Genomic DNA, 24,034 nt, shown 5'->3' on the forward strand with positions numbered 1-24,034 from the left:
TTCCATTTTTTCCCCTAGAGAAGCTTGATATTACTTTGTAAAGGGCATTTTCACTCTTTAATTGAAAAAGACAATCAGTCTGTGGCAGAAATTATTGTTCCCCACCTTGAAAATTAGTGCCTGGATTGGCTATTCATACCATTTAAGCTGAAGACCTGGGGCCTGCGTGCATCCTAATGTGTAAATTACAGTTCCTCTCCCCTTAGAAGCTCCAAAGCAATTTAAGGAAATAAAGGAGCACTGATGAAGGTCCTTGGTTGATTATTCAGCTTTGGAGAAGGACAAGACCCAGCAACTGTGCTTTCCCCCCTCGGTTTGGCAGAACTCTCTGTCAGGGCAGAGAGGAGCAGGGCTTTGGGGTGAGAGTGGCAGCAGGGCTCTCCTGGAGACCTTCTTCAGGGGGGAAGGAGAGGGCAACTTTGCCTTCTAACCAGTCTGGGATACAGCGTTCACCTCAGGTGGAAAGCTAGAACAAAAGTGAGAATTACAGTTGATTTTTAACCTGTCATGGTGAAAGGAGACACTCTGGTGTTGCCCAGGCTCATCCTGGCCGAAGCAGCTTCAAGTCCTACAGACCCTGTGACGTGACAGCACTGACAAAGCGAGGCTCACGTGTACTTCAAACGGGGAAGGAGCAGAAGAACTCAGCAGGTGTTTAATGGAAAACGCAAGTATTTAAAAATCAGGAAATGGGAAATGCTAAGCAGCTTTCAGACACCTTAATTAGAGATAACCCTGCTCTTAATCTCAGAATTGAATTCATAGAAAATCAATTAGAACATTTTAAAAAATTGAGATTAGATGGCAAGGGGAAAAGATTAATGTATTGACAGTATTATCAAGACAAAGGAACTGTCAGAAGGTTTGTTTAGCTAGTTTACTACAGTTCTGAAAGCTGAAAGAAGAGTTTACTTTCCAGAAAAAGTTGTAGGAAATGAGACTAGCCATTCCTTTGGGAGATATTTGGAGAAAGATATTTCCATAACACACCCCACTGGTAACCAAGCTGCAAGAGGCTGGGCTAGTCTCCTACAAGGCGATTCAGTACAACAATACAGAGGAGAAGCAAGAGGCATGGCTAGATGCGCAGGAGGTCTTCTGGAGTGGTCTGAACAGATGATCACAACCTTCTGCAACAGGCACCATCTGTATCTAAAAGTGGTTCAGCCCAACAAAAGTTTAGGACTTCCTATATGTGAAAGAAAAAATAAACCCAAAATTTGGCCAACTATGGGACCTCCCAGAATCTGAGATAATTTCAAAGATCCAATAAGTTCCAATTTTTCTATTTGCAGCTATAACAGACCTGATTCCTCGGAAACAGGCGTTGAATTCAGACTTACCAATGGGTCCCCTAATTCATTACAGTCACAGGCAAGTGAAGGTAACGAATTGTTCAGCTCGTAACACAGGTGTTAGAAATGCTTATAGCAAATCATACCGATGAGCTTCTTTTACAACTGCTGAGGTTGTAATTTTTACTCCATTTCCCTGCGAGAAAGTTTCTCTTGTGATACATCACATCCAGTAACACCGATCATATTGCAATATATCATCACCAATAAGAGAAAGAGAAGAAACTGGAACAGATGTGGTACATCACAATTTGACACAGCCACATGGAAATGTGAAAAATGTTATTGATTTGTCCTCAGGAGCATAGCTAATTTGTAAAGTGCTCTTACCACTAATGCCTTAACATTCATTGCACATTTCAATAACAAGTAATTACAACTATGTAATATCTGGGATTATGTAATGATAAAACATTTATAAAAAAATCAAAAGTTCAAGAAAGCATGAAATTATATTAATTCAGATGAACTGTTAGTAATTATGCAAGGTGATAAATTGGACTTTCTCTAATTGTAACAATTTCATATATTAAGATACCCCATTTCTTCTTTGCCATTCGGTATTCAGAAATGTCCTATGGTTGTTCTTAAAATGGACTGGTTTGGAAGTGCTACACCTATCCCTGAGCAGTTTAAGGAATTTCAAACACATGATTGGGAGGTTGAAATTAATGAGTTGCTACTTGTGATTAGGTTTTTGTTCCTATCAGACATATTTAAGTAGTTCCCTAATCCCAGGAAAACTGACCATGTCTTCACACATTCTGTTGTGCAAGTTAAAGCTACCACTGTAACGCTTTTAAGGCAGCTTTGTATTTAAAAAACACCAAACAGATGTGTGGGTAATCGTGGTGGGGAAATTAGAAGATATATATTCGTGATACAATCAGCGATTATGTCAGTGCTGAGCTTTAAAACACTGAAGAAAAAATACTGTGTGGCTGAAGCTATTAATTAGCCTATTAATTAAACTTAATCAGGAAATAGTTGTGTATACCAGTTACATTTGTATCTATCTCCATAGACCATCACTTCAAGTAAACACCTCACCCACCCTTGTGGGTTTGCTTCCTTCTCGATGGCAGCTCTGCGCTCAAAGCTACACCAATGGTCATCCTCATCCACCAACACTGCTCTGCCCACCTTCTCTTTTTATTGTAATTCAATATCTACATCACCGACTTGCAGGCCACATCCTTTGCTGCCATAAATCAGCATGATCTCCTTGACCCCACTGGGGTGCTATTGACTTACACCAGCTGAAGAAAGCTCTGGCCCATTCTTCGCCCCACACCCCCTTCATACCTGGCGAGGAGCTGAAAGCCTCCTTCACCTCAAGCATTCGCACTTCCATCAGAGAAAGCCCTGTCATTCTCTAATTCAGTTCCCACAAAATGCCATATGTTCTACTTGTTCTGAGCACGTACCTTTCTTGCTTAGGTCTGCAAATGTTCCCAGCCGCAGATGATGACTTCTTGCCACACACAGCTGAGTCCATACATTTCTGCTCTTCACTGTGAAGAATCACTTGTTCACCTGAGCATTTTGCTTAGCCTACACGACCTCATTATCACATCCAACTGATTAATTGTGCTGTACCAATAGTAATCTGCCAACGTGCACAGTGCTAGAAAAAAAGTGGGGTTTTTGTTAAAACTTGCAGCTGAGAGCAATGCAGTGCGAGGGAACTCGTTCATGAAGTGAGATAAATACAGACAAAGAATGGAAGGAATTATGTAGAAACTAGGTGATAATTTATTTATAGATCTCTGCAGAAACACTGAAGTTAGCAAATATACCATCTGTTAAATAGTCATACTATTCCTGAGTGCATATTAGCGATCTCAATGTGTGCCAAACACCTGATCTTAGTGATCTTCTTTGATACTCTTTTGACAAGCAACATTATGCCTTATTAATTGATGTCATGTTATGTTATAAAGCTGTGCTAGGTAACAGTAACTGGGAGAACGGAGTTGTTGGGCTCTGTTGGTGTCAATGCCCACTCAGGGCAAAGAGAAATGGTTTTGAGAAGTGGCCAGATTTTCAAAATAACAAGAGCAAAGTAGAATATCTACATTTATATTCAGGTTATATTTTTTATATTTAACACATTTTAGATTGCTATTAATCATTGAAAATACACACACCTCTGTATGGGGAAAAATGGATGCAAAAACCTTTTGGGCAAAAGGACTGCTTCCAGCAAGGAGAAACGTTATTCCTGATGGTCCACCTCATTCCTCTGTTTATCACCCTGGGCTACATAACAGACAATTTTATAGCTCATTATGGAATCCCATCTGAATGCGGTGTCATGATATTTCACAAGAGATGCTGCCTGCCTGGAAAAAGGGTCCAATAAAGATGATGACAGAAGTAAGACCGACTCCCCTAATGAGTTATTTTTACTCATTTTGCTTTGTTTTGCTCTTTCAGGGTGTTTTTTAAAATATGCAATTATTCTTTATTACAGAGAGAGACACTGAATAAATTCATTTTGTACGATTATCTATCAAAATCAACTTCAGAGGGGGAAAAAAAGATCATTCCTGTTTAGGCCTACTAAATTTTGAGGGGTGGGATTGCTGAAAGATGCAGTGTGATGAAGACCTCAGAGTCAAGCACTAGAATGGACTGTCTAAAGAAAATGTCCATAGAGGTCTTCAAAAATGGGTTAAATAAGTATGTTAGGAAGAGCATAACATACTTGTACCTGTCATGGGCCAGAGGAATAGATTAAATGACCATTTATGTGCCCCCATATCTACTTTTTTCCCTGTGATTCACTACTAAGCATAATGGGATTAAAATCTCTTCAGCATTGGGAAAAGCTGAGCTGCTTTGTATGACCGAACTATAAACATGATATCAAAGAGGCAGGACTCCTACATACAGATTTTGATACTCAGCTTATGGTTGAGAAGTTTAGATTAAAAAGGCAAAGTCAACTTTTTCCTTACATATAATCAAAAGTAGCCCTGCTAATTACAAAATAGTGGATGCCATGAGACACCTAGTACTACTGCTTTGCTGATATTTAAAGTAGGAATACTTGTCTTGGTTTAATGGAGAAACACAGACAGGTGATACAGATTCTAAAATTAGAGTAAAAATGATACCATGACACATCATGTCATTAATCTAAGAATTGCTACCAGCAATTTATTCCTTTCCAAAGTCTATTCCAATTTGAGTAAAGTATTACATAGTTAATTTCCAATTGTCATGAAAACCTTTTGCAGCTGCTGCACTGCACTTGCTTTTTTTTTTTCCCCTCCTTTCTCAAGTGTCTCATAACAAGTGAAATTTTGTCCTTAGCATAAAAATAGGCTTGATTTACCATGGCAGAAAACATTGGAAACCATTAGTTAGACTACATGTTTTCCATACAGCCCAAGAGTTTTGGGTTGGTTTTTTTTAAACTCCATTTTTATGTAGAAACTGCACAATCTGCATTGTGTTAGCAGCTCAAGGAAACGTGACTACTTTTGTTCCTAGTGCCTGAATCCTGAAACATCTGAATGTTTTGCACCTTTTCAATCTTTTTTTCTATTTAACATAATAAATAGGAAAATCTGAGGGTCTTTATTTTTTTTTTTTTTTGCATACAAAGCTGGGCCCTTCTCCCAGAGCACAAAGCCTCGGGGCAGCCAACCCAAGCAAATCCCTGTGTGATACCTTGAGAGCTGACCCAGGGGCCAGTTTTCCACACAGATATTTTGGGCTGGCCTTTGCCTTCTCAGAAAATGCTTAACCCACAGGAAAGAAAAAAAAAAAAGGAGAAAGCTGATTAATTTTCTCAGACTGATTTTTCAGAACAATAAACCCACACATTTGGAGATTAGACCAGTAAGGACCTTCTAGTACGAATCTGAACTCCAGTTAGTCATACTGCATCCATCCACTGTTTTCTTTTCCAATAAGTATTACAGGATGGAATAAAACTAGCTAAATAAAACTTTTTTTTTTGTCTTTCTTGGCTTTTTTTGTCCCCCTGGACTACCCAGACTGCAAGGCAGAGATCTAGGCAGCAGGCAATTAAAAGAACATCAGAGTTTAAAACACTTTTGCAGCCTATTGACAGGTACCATCTATTGTGGCTATGACAGCACAAGGAGGTGCTACAGCTGCCTAATTCAATTCAGTCACCTCTGAGCAGACAATGTCTTCATAGGAGACCAATATACAGAAGATGAAGAGGAGGAAAAGAAAAATTAACTGTGTAAAGTTCAACTGAGGGGAGAAAATTGATATATTGACATGAAGAGCTGAGCCTGTACAGGTAGTAATCATTATTGCTTTGACCAACAAGAACTGTTTCTCTCTATTGAACTCTGGATCAGGTAGTTGTTCAGCTGATGAAAAAGGGAACAATTGTTTGAAACAAGAATCTGCAGCAAGGTAAATAAGTTTAAGGCAAGCAGTATACGACACTATGGAATAAAGATTTTTAAGGGGAAGCTGATATTATTTGTTATATTGAAACATATTTTGAATGTGTTTTAAGAAATCATTTCCCAAAGGACTCTGACAAAAGTAGAAAGTCTTCTCATTAGGATGAGAACAGAATCAAAAAGTAAATAATGAGTTTTTAAAGTACATCTCCTGTGTCAGGTTTTGTAACTGAATTATTATTTAAAGGGAATGAGATTGATAAAAATACTTCCACAACTTAGGATGGATGAGCTGTTTTTCCATACAGTGTGGCAGTTCACATACTGAGATTATATTATGTTATTGAATATGTGAATATGTTCTTGAGTTACATAAGCATTGCATAGCTTGGGGTACAGTTAGGTATAAACCTGACCAGTAATAACTGGGTCTTTTTTTCTCCTTCTCTCTCAAGATCTTGAAAGTTTTGAAACAAGAACAAGAAGCACAGTGTCAGTGAGAGAAGGACAAGGAGTGGTTCTGCTCTGTGGCACTCCACCACATTACGGAGGTATGATGAATAGCCCTATGTTGTGTGCAACATCAGCATTTACAAAGCAATACAAAGGCTTGAACATGTATGTACACTGCTGCTGACATTTTCTTAACACTTTGTACCTTCCAGAAGTGAGCAGATCTTGAGTGATCTTTTGACGTTTGTTTTTAGCCCCCAACATTGACTCTTGCAAGTTTTGAGCCATATACATTCACAAATCTCCTTCAGGGATGCTAGAACCCAGGTCAAAACTGCTTCAACTCTTTTGAAGTCTGGAGTAAGAGCTATGGTTTCCTAACATAACCAGCTGAAGACGATTGGAAATTTTACTCTGGAAAAGCAAATGTGTATTGAAAGGGGGAAATATCAATAGCATAGTTACCAAATTGTCTTGTTCTGGAGTGAAAGAATCAGCAGTTTTTAGATGACTCGTGTCCTGCTTTCAGCAGGAGTGACCACACATCCACAGGCACTGCAGTTTTCTGTGTGCTAACACCAGCGTCCTGCTCTCAGTGATGTTTCCTCAATCCTTCTTAAAGAAACAGAGTTATAAGACAAATTCCCATGAGAAGGTAAATAGTGATCTGTAAAGAGGATGCAGTATATCAGAGATGTAGAGAAACCCATCAATCAATTTAAAGCCCGCAAGCCTTGAACAGAGGGGAAATGTCAGTTCGCTTAGTGTTTACAGCCATATGAAAGTATATAATGAAGGAAATGAAGTGAAACCTTGTCCTTAAGGGCAGAAAAAGCTCAAAAGAGTTCCTGAGATGTATCAATGGGACAGACAGAAAGACAACACATCCATCCTTGAGTCACTAAGCTGTACATTTTCCTCTTGCTATAGGCTAAAATTATGATTTGACAAATAGGAACCAGTAGAAGAAAACATTCAGAACAAATAAATAGTTAACAAGTGAGCTCACCCCAGATTAATTAAACTGACAAAACAGTATCCACAAACAAAGCCTTTGCCACAGTGTTTCTTAAGCTGGAGATGTGAGCTGTTGACCAATAGGCCTGAAAAATACATTATCTGAAATAACAAGTCTCTAGAGAACAGAAACTCAGTTCTTTTGTCATCCATAAGCACTGTATTTGTGATCCAAAATTATATGCCATGGCGATGAAGTGCATGGTGTGAACTGATAAGTTGTACACTATCTCAGGATGCTTAGGAAATTGTTTTTATTGAAAAGGACTGTATATTTAGTTCTTTTCTAATTGAAACCCTTGCTTCTGACTCTCAATACCTACAGGAGAAAGGATTACTAGCCTTACATACAGCTCCCATTGCAAGTGTTCTGTACAGTACCTTAAATGTGAGAGGAATTTGGAAGATATACCATACCAGCAGGAAAAGAATTGCCTTTCCTATAATATTAACATGAGTAAGAGAATACAAGCTGTATAATGCGTCCTATACACTGGGAAACAAAATTGCTCATAGAATTTCCTATGCAACTTAGTAGATACAGCCTATAACCAATGCAGACCTTATGCTAGTACAAGCATTTATATGGAAACAGAGGTTTAACTCTTTAAGTTTCTTCCCATACAACATTAAGTAGGAACAGGTAGACAGAATTAGAGCTCTAGAAATATTTCTTCCACCCATGTTATCTAGAAAAACAGTTCACTTCTTTTTATGTCTCACTACAGAGACCAATACATTGCCAAGCTTATCTAGCCCTCTGCCACAGTCCAAAGTTAAATTTTCTGCTAGGCTCACAGGAAAGCAAGCTCTGCAGTTATCATTTGATCACTCAGCTGTTTGTTGTACACTGTAAATGTTTTTCTACATTCAAAGTACTTAAAACATTTAAAGCTTAAGTTAAACCAAACCTAGTTTTCTGACAAGAACAGCTATACTACTGCTTGCTTTGTATACATGCTTCTTAACTGAGAGTGTACCAAGAGCTTTTTTTAACTTGTACAAGAAAAATAAGTTATTCCACTCCAGCAGTGGATAGAGTATATATTAGGCAGCTAAGTGATAAAAAACAAGGAAAAAGTTCAGCAGGGTTACTTCAACAGCTTTCACACCAGCTTTATTCCTTAAACTAACTCTCAGAAAACAAAAGCTTTATAGAGTTGCTGTTAAATCCATACTGAAACCTTTAACATGAGAAGAGAACCTACTCTGTAGTGCTATGAACAAGCATTAGCACTTTCAGTAAAAATCAAACACGAAAAAGAAAACAGACCTACCTTCTAAAGACAGAGCTTATATCTTAGACCAAGTAAGACGTTAAAAATTTGCTACAGTTAATGAACAAAAAACCCATAATTAGCTTTTGAAATAAAGATCAAACCTGCCCTCTGTTACCTGACCCAGCCTCAGTCCTTCATTTCCTCCTCCAGCCCCTCCTTGCCTATTTATGCACCGGCCCCTCTCCAGCCTCAGCTGTTGTTATTTATGAGGCTCATTAACACACCTTATAAAGTTCAGCATGTGACTCCCCTCGGCTTGTTAGTGAGGCTCTAGAGGACAGGGCTGGGAAGGTAAGCTGTATTTCTTTCTCTAGGAAGTGTCTCTTCTCTAGCTGAAGTTCTCTAGGTCAGCTTTTTTCCCCCCCTATGTAATCAACATATAGTATTATTTTATTATGTAAAAATAGCACTTTATATTAACCTAGGAAGTAGCAAAAAGCATGTTGGGAGGAGGAAGTTTGAAGAAGCTTTCATTTCTGTAGCTATATATGAGCTTGACCTGACTATGATTAAGAAGCTGGTGCCTGAGTGGTAATACTTGACACAAGACTGTGAGGTGGACTGTTGTTCATTTATTTTCTTAGAAGTGTCTGATGTAAGGCCTGTTTCCTTCAAGCTGGGTCCCTGCAGAGCTTTAAGGAAGTTGCTAATCTTGTTAGGAGCAGCAGGATCACTCATGCATTTGCATGTACTTGTGCATAAGAGCTGCCAGGGTTTGAAGCTGGGATGCTGAGTCTGTAGGCTTTTCTCTCTACTGACATAACTATACTAAGGCTACATTAAGAAAAAAAAACAAATGCAGAAATAAAATACTTTTAAGGAAGTAGGAACCCTGTAGACTTGCAATAGTGGGGGAATATGCTAAATCCTCAGCCAGCAGAAGGGTGGGGAAGCTGCACATGAAAGCAGGTGATGGGAAACAGAGTGTGTGGAGAGGATGGTGTGAGACAAGCAGTGTTGCCTTGTGTAAAAGGGTCTTTGACTTCTCCATCAAGCTGATTTTTTGCATTTTATATGAGTCACTTGACAAAATGCATAACCTTAAAGTGATGGCTTGAAGTATATCTGCCTTTATAAAGCTGAGTGCCTTAGTCATGGGTATAGAGTCCCTTTCTCTCTGCTCCTGTTTCTCAATGCTCCCATGAATCTTTAATCTTTTCCTGCCAGCTCTGGCGGGAGGGGGAGAGTCTCTTCCCTGAGACCAGCCTGTAGCTGTTCTCCTGCAGACTGAGCAATATTGATTTGAATTTGCTCAGGCTGAGGAAAGCACTGAAATGTTATATTCCCTAGACTAGTATATCAGGGGTGATTATCAGCTGCTCTTCTTTCCTAGCTGTGCTCTGAAAGAAAGTGCTGGCAGCTGACAGGCGTAGGCAATGCTCTGCTGCCTGGCCAAGCTCAGGACTTGCCCACCAGGCAGGGCTTGGCTGGAAGGGGAGCTGGAATTAACGTGCTTCTGGGGCCTCTGGGATGAGAAGGGAGACTGGCATCACATAGTCACCTGCCTTGGATTAAAAAAAACCCTAAACCCACCCTAGGATTACAGCACTAATAAAGTAGCTCATGCTCTGGCAAATGCATAATGAAGTCTACAACGCTGTAATTATCCCTCTGCTGATGTGTAGCCCCTTGGAAGTAAAGGCAGTTCTGCGCACTCCAAGGTGCCTTCTCACAGAGTCAATAGCAGCATTCGGATCACTGTCTTTTGAGAAAAAATATTGTTCAGTGCTCAAATATATTAATTTGAGCTGAGACTAATCAGCTGTACCTGTGAAAAGGAGTTGTACTGTGATATTTGTTATGCCATAGCTAGACAGAATTAAAAAAAATTAATTACTTGAAGGTGATTAGTGTTTTTGAAGCTTGTCTTAACAAGCACCTTAACAAATAGGTGTTAAATAAAAAAATTGAGGGTAGAAGTTATGTGAATAATATTTTAGTATCAGTTTTTGTGAACTAAATCCTGAAACTTTCATAGCGCTCTGAATTTTATATTGTCATTATTTGTGGGTCTAGATATCGGAGAGTTTCTCTCTGGGTTTAAAACTCGATCAGGTTAGCAGAATTTTTTTGTAACCTAGTAGATCATAGTTTCTATCTGTCTTTGGAACAAGCTCAATTTTTACTGTAAGCAATTTCCTTCAAAAGTTTATGGAGAAAAAAATCCCACAAACCAAATTCTACTTATTTAGTCCATATATAAATGGACTGTAGTAAGGACTCGCCTGAAATTACTCCAGCTTGCTTCTTACCACATACAGTGGCACCCTGTGACCAGTAAACATTTCTCTGGAAGGGTTCCCTTCCCCAACCTCTTCTTTCCCTTCTGCCCCACTACATAATTTTACCTCATATGTTCATTTTTCTTTTATGCTGAAGCCCCTTCCTAATGGTCTCTGAAATTCAGTAATTCTGAGGCTCACAGGTTTGTTGAAGTGTGATCCCAACTGCTCTCTGTTTCAGAAATCCTATGGTTAAATGGAAAACAAAAAAATGAAATTATTGTAACTTTATTTGTTCTTCCATAAAATAGCTGGCAGCAGCAATTTGCAAGTTCATTTTAGCTAGACTTCATTAGCAGGTTACTATCTCTTTATAATTTCCCTCTACTACCTTCTGTTCAGTGTTGCCTTCACCAGACTCTTCCCAGCTGCTGATTTACCCATGCAAATGAATGTAAACCTAAAATTGATGGCATGGGCCTTTTACTACTTTCTTTTGCTCATTCAATGGGTCTGCTCCAGGTCTGATTTATTCCAAGTGACCCAAAATGGAAATGTTTAAGTAATAGTAGCTACTTTCATAATGCAATGTTAGATTTTCTAGCCTATTACACCTGTTGATGTTGTCACTTAAATTTCTAAGAAAAGGTATTGTCTAAGGGAGTGGACTGCTGGCAATATGTCTTAGAATAGAAAAAAGTTTGATCTCCAAAATTTTGTTACTTTCTCTTGAGATTTCATCCAACTCCCATTGAAGGCAATTAAAATAAAGGTTTCTGCAGAATTTAGTGGAGCTCAGTGAGGCTCTAGGCAAGTATGGCCTGCAGATTGGTGATGATGAACCTGCAGTTAGAAGAGCAGTAGTGTTTATATCTGTCATACTGGGGGGAAAAAGGATTTAAATATGAAAAGGAGGCACCTGCGCTTGTTCCTGGTTAATGGGAAAATTCATCAATAGGCCCTAAGGCAATGGTGGAGTACAGACAGGGAGAGAGTAACAGAAACTTCAGAAGATAGTCAACTGGAACCCCCGAGAATTGAAATCAGGACAGACAAGGACTGGCTCTCTTTTCTGATTAATTAATTCACAGACTCACAGCATGATTAATGTCTGTTTAGCATAAAGTTGGTTTTAATGGGATTTTATTAGGGTTCGTCTAATCTAGCCTACACAGAAAATGTAGTTGCGTCACCAGGCCCTGCAGCAGGAATCTGGTTTTTGGTTGCGTGCTATGAGATGGTTTGAAGGGCCTTCACAGACATCCATTTGGTGTCTTAGCAGGTATGACGGTGCCCTGTTAGAGTGGGTCAGTGCTTTCCTCAGGCATAATTGCCAGCACCAGAACTAGACTTGGGAAGGGAACCTCCAAACCAATTTTTCCTATTTATCTCTGTTTTTAAACTACTTCCAGTTTATCATTAGATACACTAACCTTTCATGAAAGTCTGTGTGTCCAGATATCAATGGTTCAACCTTCCAGAGCAGTTTTGTTGCACATAAGCCCATATGTGCCTTTGTGTGGGTATGTGTGAGGAGGAAAGCACAGGTTCCAGGTGTTGTGAAGGGGACATCAGGGCACCAGCCTGCAGGTGTTCTTGTGAAATCTGAGGAGATTGCAGATCCAAGGTGTTTCTTCCACAGAAATCCCAGGTTTACAACATACTATTTAATTGAATGTAGATTGAAGTATTTACTCTGCAAATCTTCAGCATTTTCTTTAAGTCCCTAACCTTCAGGTCAGAGATTTTCAAAAAATGAGTTGAAAGCAGAGTCTTGCCCACACCAGTCACTTTGGTCTGTTTTTCCAGCCACACTACAGTCATCAAACTTTGTGCTTGAGACAGGACCGTGGTCTGTATATAGTATGTTGCTGGAAGACGTATCAGGTCATGGCTACATCACTTATATCTAGCTATAGGTTGATCCTCCCTGTGGGGAAAAAACCCACCCATCTACAGATTTCCTTCTGTAAATAGAATCAGGTACCTAAAAGTACATGGGCATGAAAATGTGTAAACGTGGTGCTTTTATCTTGTGTGTATGCACATGTATATGTACACACACGTGTTCTGTTACACTCTTTTAGGAACTGCTGCATCTTCTAGGCTTATTGTACACCAGAAAAAAAGTTCAGCATTAAGCTGTAGTAAAACAGAGCCTATTGCAGGATTTAGCCAAGTATAGGAAGTGTCATTGATTGCTCCCTGGAGATGCATCATTTCTAATGAGAGTCCTAAAATGTTAGAAGATGATAACATAAAACTCCACGAAACTACTGGAGTTTGCAGACTTATTACCATACTGTACCCGTGTTGTAACTGAGGGGGGAAAAGAAACGTAAATAATCTTTTTCAAATGGGGTTGTTGATGGGGGAAATGTGTTAAAATGAAGCTGTTGGCAGAACACTGTTAGCTTATGAATTATACATTTAATTAAGGAAACCTAAACTGGTAGATTTTGAAACTTCTGATTTACTGTCTTATTGAAGACATAATTTCAGTCCTGTTACCACTGTTGGGTGCTGGCAGGGATGCAGAGCACCGCAGCGTGGGGCTGGCAGGACACCTCGGGTGTACCCAAATTGCAGCACTGCCATTCCTACTTAAAAATAAGCTAAGCAGGAAAATGAAAAGTAGCAGAGGACAAACTTTTGTGACCTTCTGAAGTGGCTTGGAATGAGTTTCAAACTAAAGCAATGCCTACCTTGCCTTTGCTAATTTGTGCATCCCCAGTGGTTTGCCTTGTTGCTGACTTGTCTTTCAACTGGCAATATTGCACTTAAGTGATAATGGGAAGCAGATTATGCTGGAAAGGATGCATGACATGTATCTGGTGTTTTCTAGGCTTGTCCTATACCTGGATCTTCAACAATAATACCCTGTATGTTCAGGAAGATAGTCGCCGCTTTGTTTCACAAGAAACGGGAAATCTGTGCATTGCCAAAGTAGAGCCATCAGATGTGGGCAATTACACCTGTGTTGTAACCAACTCCAAAGCTGAGCAAAGTGTGCAGGGGCCACCCACTCCTCTCACTCTCCGCAGCGATGGTAAGTTATCTGGGCACGCTTGGCTAAAACATGCAGCACGATGCCAACTGGTGCATCTCCAGTGACTGGAAGTTGATACCACTGTACATCCTCATGGAGGTAAAAGGCTTCCACGAAAAAGTTGTGCAGTGGGACATGTTCCCACAGTTTCTACTGGATTGAAATGAGATTTGAACTGTCAGGCCAGGGATGATGAGATCTACATATGCAAAGAAAAGATCTACATATGCAAAGAAAGCAGTGCTCAATATAATTGAAAAATGGCAAGAGAATGTCAAATAGTATGTTGATATTTTCATCTTATGGATGCCTGTGTGGAGGTTTAAATCCAGCAAAGCTTTCTAAATTTACAGTCTAGGTACAGCTCAAATATCAAATCTAGAAAGCTGTTTCAAAATGAGTCATTGAGGTGAGAAACTCACCTGCACATATACAAATACCTTTCTGGCAACACTTCTAATTAAATGTTGACAGTGAGAAATATATACGTGGGAAATCTTTACACAAAATTTGTTCTGTAAGTTTGCTCACCTCAATTTCAATATCCTTGTACTGTTTGCAAAGCAGCAGCAACAGTCAGTAACAAGAGTCTGTATAGAGTTAGGTTTCTAGGATAAACAAAACTCAACTGTGCATTATAGAATAAGACTTCCCCTATGAGACTGTGGTGCTTTATAACATAATCAGAACACCCAAAACAAAGGTATAGTTCCACAGATCAAAAATTAGTAATTTGGTACAAACTGTGATTGTAAATGCTGAAGATCTTCTGACTATTTTCTTCCTTTTCATCACTCTACTTTATTCCTTTTCTCCGATTTGTTCTATCGGTCTCTTTATTTTCTCCCGTTCAGTTTGATGGCCTCTGGATTGGCTCCTAAACAGGCAGCCTCTAAGGCAACGGTGCAAATTGTACGTGTAAAATTAGCCAGATCCTTGTTAAATATAAAAGAATTGGCTCCTTTTCGGTGTGGGATCTGGGCAAAGATGCCATGTGCAGGAAAAGATCTGATTCATGTTCATCATTACTGTTGCAATGAGGTACACTGAAAGATGCACACACATATAAGTAGTTCAGCTAAAAGTTTAGTTTGCTGCAGCAATCCTAAACCTGCTGCACAACTAAATGCACTAAACTGATACTGGATTACCTGTGGTTTATCAGATGATCAGCCACATTATCAAAAGTGATAATTACATCTAATTACATCAGCCTTTCTCAAGTCTGGAGCTCACATCTGGATGTTTTAAAGAAGATATAAGTGTTTTGGACACTGAATTCCACAATTCTCTCTTGCACCCAGAATCTATCCAGTGTCCTGAGAAGTGACCAATGTCAAAGGCATTGCTTGTTAAAACCTCTCAACAAGAGGTGTGAACCCTAAATTACCTCTAAAACCTTATTGCACAACATACTTGTACAGGTAGAACTTGCACGAAGTCATGCTCTTCAACTCTCCAACACATAGAACTTAGATTTCACATAAGCTTTCAGCACAGAGTTGAATTTCACCCAACAGGTTAAGTCTGCTGCATAGACTTCATGTGTTGATCGCCATGGGTGGAACATGCTCTAGCATTAATAATGCCATCCTTTCTTTTACACTGAAATTCTGTTGTACTAGACAGGTCTGAGGCTCAACTGGAGTGCTAGCTGTTTTGATGTTCAACAGGTGTGATGGGGGAGTATGAACCAAAGATTGAAGTACGTTTTCCAGAAACAACATATGCAGCGAAGGGCTCGTCTGTTAAACTGGAATGCTTTGCCCTTGGAAAGTAAGATTTTTGTCTTCTATTAAAACGTGGGTTCTAACATTGTTCTACAGTGAGAAACAACGGCTCTTTCTAGTTGCACAGCACAGGTTTTTTTGGTCTGAATGTGAATTTGTAAAACTTTTTTTTTTTAAACCTTATCTTGGTTTCTGTGCAATGTGTTCACAAGGAAATGAGAAAGAAAACGATACCATAACTGAAGCTCATTTGGTTGCAGCTTGAAGCAGGAGGGAGGAAGTGTGGGGAGGGGAAAACCAGGACAAAGACTATATTCCTTAAGTAGTTTTAACTCTGAGATGAGACCTGACTTCAGGTTACAGCATTCGCTGTAACTGCACATTCACATCCAATCTGCGTCAAAACAGGAATGTTTTTTCTGCGTGGCATCGTTGTTAAGAATTAAACTTGGGGAAACAGGCTGTGTTTCAAGAGCACATAGACTGTTTAGGATGGACCTAACAGACTCACATGGCTGTCAGCACCCTCTTCTCCAAAGCCACGCTGAGGAGCCATGGGAAGCCCTAGCAGTAGCTCTTCCTGCTAAAATCTACACATCTATAGGTTTGAGGTAGCCTGTATTTTTCCTAGGTTGCTTACACCGCTGTATTCATTTACAGAAGCAGCGCATGCAAACAGCAAGGGGTGCTCTGTATTCAAAGAGCAGATGGTTAACTGATTAAGTGTAACCAGCCTACAAAAACTAGTCTTTCCAATAAGCATCCGTTTTCCTTGGAAAAAGCTAAAATAACCTTAGGTTGTTGACCTCTATTTAGTTTAAGTTCACTTTGACAATCCATTTTAAGTCTGCAAGCTTTTAAAGTGTTTAGAGCTTTCCCAGAGGTTAAAAGCCTGACTTGCAGACAGCACAAATTAATCAAATGTTCCTCTGGAACCTACACTGGGAAGTAGAAAAATAAAGCAAATAAAAAGTTAATAAGATGGGAAATGGCATTCACTTTCAGATGAGATTCTTATATAAACTAATCTTAGGGCTAATTTTTATTTAAGGATGAAGAATATTTCTACAGAGCCATATTCAAAGGCATGTGCATTTTTTTTGGCCCAAAAAAAGTACCAGACTGGAATAGTTCTGCTAAAGCTGATTTTCCTTTCCAAATACTGTCAAGCTACTTCTCTTTAAATACCTCCTTAATTGTGTGTGAGTCAGTGCAGGCTTTACATTTCAAGTTGTCATTTCATATTTCCATCTGTTGCATGGAAAGCATTTAACAATGATACATGGACTGCAGAAAAGCCTTTCAAAAACAGAGTAAATATGTACAAAACACTGCCTTCTTACTGAAGGGGTAAGGATGGGTCATGTTAGTGTGGCACACAGGTTTTGCCATTTTAAGAACATCTTATGGAGGAAAAAAAAAAAGGTGGACTGAAATGACATAGATAATGAAATCCCCCACAGTTTAGGCCAAACCAAGACAACCTTCTATGCTGTGCTTAGAAAATGGAATGGCTGAGAGGGTTAATCCAGCTTTAATATACATTTTCTTCATATACAGGACTGCAGCTGAAACCTGTGCTGCCCCACTTCCCTGCAGTTGTGCTGTGTAAATACCAGTGATCCACAGGCAGAAATCCATTCTTCACAATTTATTTTATATCATACTGCTAATGTGCATCTAGTTTAGTGCATGTGTTTGAGATGTGCTGCTTGTGAGTGAAGGCTCTTTAGTGGTGTTGCTGGAGAATTTTTCCTCTCTAGATTTTTTTTTTGGTAGATTAGATGTCTCATACAGAACTGTCCTGTTTTCAGACTGCTTTTTTCTCTCTGAACAGAGCCTTGAACCATGTTTTTGCTAATGTGTCAATCAGTGAAAAAGCTTTTTTTCAGAGCTGGCATTTATATGTGAATAAAGCAAGAGAAACAGATTGCAGGTGAAATACTCTTAACTTATTAGATAAGGCCAGATTTCTAAAGGTATGTAGGTGATTAGTGGTGGTGGTAAAAGCTCAAAGTTTCCTACCTCCAGCTGTTTACAATTGTAGTTAGGTACATATAAATGCAGCAGTGTGGCCATCTGCACCTTTAGATGCCTAAATTCCACTAAAACTCTAGCCCCTACTATTGTCTGTTTACGTTAAAATCAATTCAGCTCAACGTTTGTTGAGCTATACCTCTGATCTGCCACGAGCACTAACGGTTATTATCTCTCTTGGATTTCAGCAATGCTTTCCCATTATCCATAATTTTCTATATTCATACTGTTAGTCCACCGGTTCAGACAATGCTGTCAGCACCTACTACCTCTGCTCTATGAATAACAGAAACCTTTCACATCTAAGGCAGATTATAGGCAACCTGCTGGGGTTTTGGTCTCCAAAAGTCTTAAATGAAAGTACTTTCATGGTATTTAGTGAAATAGCATCTCTTTTTCTATATTGAACAGCAAATCATACCTATTGGACCTTGCTCAAAAAGGACTTCCCCATTTAAAATGCAAGTGCAAGAGGCCAGGCTTATAGCTGAGTTTTAAGCTGCCTTTTTACCTGGGGGAACTCAAAGCCACCTAAGAAGTTCTCCTTCAGCCAGGCTGTGGGACACCCAGAGGTGGGTATATTCCACATAGCTCTAGTGCAAAGCTGCTTTTTTTGTATTTTACATTAAAATATAATGACTGGCTCTCACAAATGGTCTTCTAGCCCAGTCATAAACTGCTTAGTTTTGGCCCCCTTATATTTATTTTCCTCAAGAGTCAGTATTTCTTCCTGGGAAGAGAGTTTGGAGGGATGGATTCCGAATGGACAAAAGTCCTTGGGCCAGCTCTTGACTCTGAATCCTGTTTTGTAGAACAGAGACCATGAATAATAGAGAAGATTTTGAAAAGTAAATTAATCTTTGCTGTGATGGAAATACAATTGGGCAAAAAAGGAATGTAAGTAGCATGGAACTATCTGATGATTGGCAGAGGGAATCTAAACAGGCAAAAAAATGTACTTTATGCTTAATTCTTTAAAAGAGGGAGAACTGAAATATGAAATAGTAGCTTGAGTATTTCAAATACTGCAGCCTGTGGCAGTTTAATAGAAGAGATGAGGCTTTGTGTTCTGCACTAATATTCATTATGTTGACAGTGTTTAATACTATGCCAGTATTAAAAGTCACGTTTTGGATCAAGTTATATTAATCATGCCATACATCTAAATTATTGTTCATTATGTCTTTGAGGGGATTGAGTACCACAGAAAGAGTTACGTTCAGTTGAGTTACTGTGCTACTTTCTCCAGATTTCTTCCAAAATAACTTTTTTCTGTTGTACAAATAAGGATAGTTTCTGGAATGAAAATAAGCGAAGTAGTTTCCATGTCTGGTGCACACATTTATTGAACCATGTCTGTGTTTTACATTTTTCTTCATTCTCTTCTCGAAGATAGGGAAATAATCTGTTCAGAATCCCTGCAGATGGGCCACTGCCAGCTGAGGTTGTAAAGAGCATATGTGAATAATATAAAACAGGATTTCTTTCAACCCAGAATATTCATTTTTCATGGGAAGACCCCACATATTCCTGTAAATGTATTCATGGAAGGGTTTTTCTTGAGGCTGTTAGCATAAGTAGATAATCACATGGCTACAAGGGGGTTCCAAATAAACATCTTTACTAAACTTACATAGAAATACCAGGCTTAACTTCATTAGATGGCTATTCTAGTATATTCTCAAGGAGTTTAGGTGGGAGGCTATAAAAGGATCAATTATGGGATTCTAAAATCACTTTTGGTGGCAGAAGTCATTCATATATATATATATATATATATATATCTGGTACCTTAAGATTTGTACTTTAAGGGATGAGCAAGCAGCTCTGGAAGATCCTCTCTTACATTAGTTAAGGTGGGTGGCTTGTGACTGCAGGAGAATGAGACACAATGCCAGGTTTCAGAAAACTTTGCTTCTGTGCTGTTTTCCCAAGTAATACATCAGGATGATGAGAAGCCTGAGTGCTTTAATTATCATGCCCCTTGGATCCTAATTCTTCCTTGTGTCAGCAGTTGATGCAGACATGATAGCAGCTTTCAGACCTCAGCTTTGTCTCATTTGTTTAACTAGGCCTGGTCTTCATTACTGAAGCTGTAGATTTAATTTTATTGTGAAGTGCCCTCGGATGCATAGGAGGAAAGATGGGGCACAGATGCAATGCATCATCTGGCTGCTGAGTCTTTGCTGCAAAAAGGTGGAACCTTCATCTTGGTGCAGGCTGTAATGCTGCAGACAAATTAATTTCATGTTCAGTGTGACAAGACTTGTCACCAACCAAAAAATATTTTCCATCACCTTTTCTTTCTGATTTAGTAACTTATGGTTTTGTGATTCTGCAGCCTGTATGGTAGAATATAAATTAAATTAGTACTACTAGATGCTCTGAAGGCTTCAAATAAACTGCAGATTTATGTACAAAGATGCTCTCATATTTATGCACTGTTTTCTTATTTACTTGGGTGAAAGCAAGTCTTTGTCTATGAAGTGTAATAAATTTGAAAAGTGTACTTGTTTCTTTATATATTCCAAAACTTTTTAGCCCCAAGCAGTTATCTATTGTAGTCTGGTTATTGGGAGTGACTAAATGAAAAAGGCGACCCACCAGTTGCAGGACAGTCCCAAGTCTGCATGGGAAGGTACTAGTCTGTGTAGCAATGCCAGATTCTGTCCTTCAGTAGGGTGTGATTATGCAATATAAGCCTACAAAAATTCACAAGGCTGTATTTATTAACCTAGGTTTTGTATACATTTACCTATACCTAAAGGAAGTTTCACTTCTTAAAGCATCAACTTGTGAAATAGATAATTTGTAACAAAAAGCAATTCATTAAAGTAAATTTTAAATTTAAATGCAAGGGGTTTTTTTACCTTGAAAGATTTCATATGACCTGTAATAATAGTTGCTGTTAAGAGATTTGGTTATAAAAATGTAAACTAACATCAGAAGAAGGTGAAGCCATCCAAAACCCCACCTTCTGCATAATATAGTGCCTGAAGGTGCTGGAAAGCCTATGATAATGAGGTGTCAGCAGGTCAATGAAGAAATGCAGATCTTCTCAAGCTGGTGTGATAACGAAGGTCCTGCCTATGGCTGATGGCACATGGCTGAGCTGTGGGTCCTCCTGCAGTCTGCTTGTGTAACTTATACCTCAGGCTGACGAGGAGCTGCTGTCCTGACAAATGAATTCTCTCTGCTGATAAAACTAGGCCACTTGGTGTGAGGAACCCTGGCAGAACAAAGTGCTGTTAACTATTTACTGCAATTACACATTTAAACACAGCAAAGCTGATGAAACAAATTCTGAGGTTTTTGTCATCCTGCTACGGTTAACATCAGAGGGAATGCATTTCAAACACCCTTATGTTTGGCCAAAAATGAGTCAAGTTTGCCTTGAAACCTCCCCAAGGATGTCATTAAAGTATGTGGTGTGGATAAGGAAAGCGGGACAGACCTTGGTAAACTTGACAAGTTGACAGAAGGGGCCCTTTTCCGCAGCGCCCTGCCTCTGGCCTTGGTGTCAGTGCTGACTTTCCTTATTCATGAACAGTCAGTACCGAGGAAACCGCTAATAGAATAGAAAATATTTAGATGAAGCACTTTCAGCTAGCAGAGCATGAATGAATGCATCTAATCGTTGTTTTTCTTCTCCCATATGGCTGTTAGTTTCCTTTAATCTCTGTTCCAAAAAAAATGTCCAGAAGAGATGCCTTTAAAGTAAGTAGTTAAATGCTTCTGGCTTTCAATGCACTATATGCTTCCGTTATACAGTAGCTATTCACCCCCTGTTTAATATGCAATAGCACTTTAAAAGCCAGCCATGCTCTCCTTCGTGTCGCCAACAGTCTGTATCAATCTACTGTGAGACTGCAAAATACCTCTGGCTGTTTTCCTCACTAGAGCACAGCAATTCTGGGACAGACCTCTTCTGCACTAGGGCTGTGTTTCTTTTGAATAACTAAAAGTAACTTGGTTTACAGAAATTCTGCATGAATAGTGTCATGCCAGATTTGTGGAGGAAGCAGCACCTTTTAACAGACCAACCAGTGCATTTGAGAAAAACAGACAAGCCCTTTTAAAGTCCCTAGCAATAATAATATTATTATTATCCTGGTAATAATAGTAACAGTAATAATATTATTATTATCCTAGTAATAATGTTATTAAACAAGTTTGTGTCTGAAATAGATTTTGGTCTCATAGTGAAAGGCAGTTAATAAAGGTGGTGATGACAACTACATTTGTCATCAATTTAAACGACAGTCTTAAACCAAAGTGGGAAATAGAAGAATAAAATCTCAGCTGTTCTTTCCAGCTCTTTCACTGGTTAATGATGTCTGGCATGTCACAGTCTCTCTCATTCATAGAACTTATGTGTATGTATAGATGAGTTATCCATATATATGTACCAGTGCAGAGCTAACACCAAATTCTGGAGCAAATTGCTTATAGTTCCAAACTATTTTCACAGGCAGCTCAGTTATGGTGGAAAATGTAAGGTAGCTAGAGAAATTATTATGCTGCTTAAGGAGCTCTTAGAGATCTCTTGGTTAAATTTGTGGTCTCAGGACTATGATTTTCTGGTTTACTGCGCAGAGGGAAGAGCAGCTTGGAGGCTGTCTTGCCCAGCTGAACTCCCACCAGCACGAGGAAAACATTTACAGACTCCCAGTGTGCCCGTCCTGTCTTTCAAGCTTAAATGTAGAGCTAAGCAAATTTATGGGGTTGTTATTCATTGTATGTTAGAGTGGTCGAGCTGTAAATTGTCCTGTACATAGTCTAATTCTGTTGATTTTGTTTGTAGTTACTGTGTTAACACCTGCCCAGCTGTTCAATCCATGTAATTTGCTGAATACTCACACTTCTCCTGGGTCCTGGCTCTGCTGGCTTTGGGTGAACTTACAAACATCACAGGCTCAAAATGCAGAAATTAGGTCTAAACCCACCTGTGTTAAGTAACTTGTCCATTCTGTGTTTGTGACCCGATTTCTTTGGTCAATAAGCAGGGATTTGAACCAGGCACCTAAATAATTTAAGGTATGAGCAGTTATAGCCTATGTGAAAAAGGAATAAATACTTTCTAAATCAGCACTGCAGGCCAGAGACCTTGGGGACGGGCAGACAAGGACAATGTCCACTTCTAATTGCCATGAAAGTTATGTTTGCAAGTTCAGTACCGAGTGTTTACTGTTAATGTTACTTCTGATGGAGAAGTCAGCATTTAGCCACAGCCTCTGTGAAAAGCTGTTCAAAGCATGACTGCTTGTCTGCTTGGAAAAAAGCAGCTTGCTTTAGGTTGCAGAAACAGAAAGCAACTGTGAAATCCAAGACTATTAATATTTCAAAGTGTTTTGGTGACATAACAGATCATGAAAGTGAGGCCTGTGTGGTTTGTGATATTACCAGAAATCCAAGAAGTATTTATAGCCACCTTCACACTTGACTATTTTTTATTGTATAGAATACATTGATCCAAATATAAATGAAAATGATAGAAAGCTACAAAAACATGAAGCAAGAAATGTTCTCTTTTGTCTCTATCTCCTTTCAGCCTCAATGTCTTATGCTTTCCACTTTCTCGCTCCTCTCGCTGCCATCCTCTACCATGGCTCCTATTTTTTATGACTAGATTTATTGGTATTTTTAGGTCCTTTGAATTCTTGTCCAATATTTCCTATTTTGAGGTGTGAAAATACCTCTAATGCTACAGGGAATTTGTTTGCTCTGAAAACCAGTCAATAACTCAGTGCTTCTATGGGGTTTATTTGGACTTCCAAAGTCATTCCTTCAGTGTCACAGTGTTTAAAAGCAGGGAAAATCCAAATTGGCCTAAGAAGCAATCATACAATTGACTGAGGACTTCATCCCACTGTTGGACTTGTGCCCCTAAATAAATTGGACAGGTTATAAAATCTCAGTCTTATAAACCTCTGTATGTCACGCTTAGAAACAGAAATGATTTCATTTTTTAAATATTATTACTCTTATGAAAGGATTTCACATTATCTTTTCTCTGCTATACAAATGCTCTCTCTTTTTCTCTAATGAGCTATAATTATTTAGTCCTGTCCCTAGTATTAGCTGGAAGAGGTCTGATGGAAACTCATTGACAAAGAAAATTGAACGCAACAAAACCAAAGGAGTTCTGGAAATCCCAGACGTTCAGCAAGAAGATGAAGGCTCTTATGAGTGCATTGCAGGAAACATTCGAGGAAGAAACATTGCAAGAGGTCAATTATTTGTCTATGGTAAGCAGAGTGATTAATTCCTTCATTTATTTTTTTTTAAGAGAGCATGATGGTGTTCAGATGCATTTTGTAGATGAAGTCTATTAGCCCCTTACTGGAGGTATGAAATGTAGTTCAGGTTAAGCTGATTAAAAAATGATTGGAGGTCTGCAGTGACCTTCACTGAATTACATCCTCAGCAAATAAAGATATTTTGCATTAAAACTCAGAGTGAAAATGCGGGCTGTGCCATGATGAAGTTGTAAA

General features: G+C 39.0%; 1 protein-coding gene across 1 annotated transcript in view; it reads left to right on the forward strand.

The window, feature by feature from the left end:
• Positions 1-24,034, forward strand: part of CNTN6 (contactin 6) — an 82,515-nt gene that overhangs the window by 16,969 nt on the left and 41,512 nt on the right. Inside the window, exons 3-6 of the mRNA XM_068408412.1 lie at positions 6,208-6,303; positions 13,570-13,773; positions 15,447-15,549; positions 23,604-23,788. Coding sequence (XP_068264513.1) covers positions 6,208-6,303; positions 13,570-13,773; positions 15,447-15,549; positions 23,604-23,788 — 588 coding nt within the window. The remainder of the gene's footprint in view (positions 1-6,207; positions 6,304-13,569; positions 13,774-15,446; positions 15,550-23,603; positions 23,789-24,034) is intronic.

Source organism: Nyctibius grandis, chromosome 10 (genome assembly GCF_013368605.1).
Source record: "Nyctibius grandis isolate bNycGra1 chromosome 10, bNycGra1.pri, whole genome shotgun sequence".
Lineage (NCBI taxonomy): Eukaryota > Metazoa > Chordata > Aves > Nyctibiiformes > Nyctibiidae > Nyctibius > Nyctibius grandis.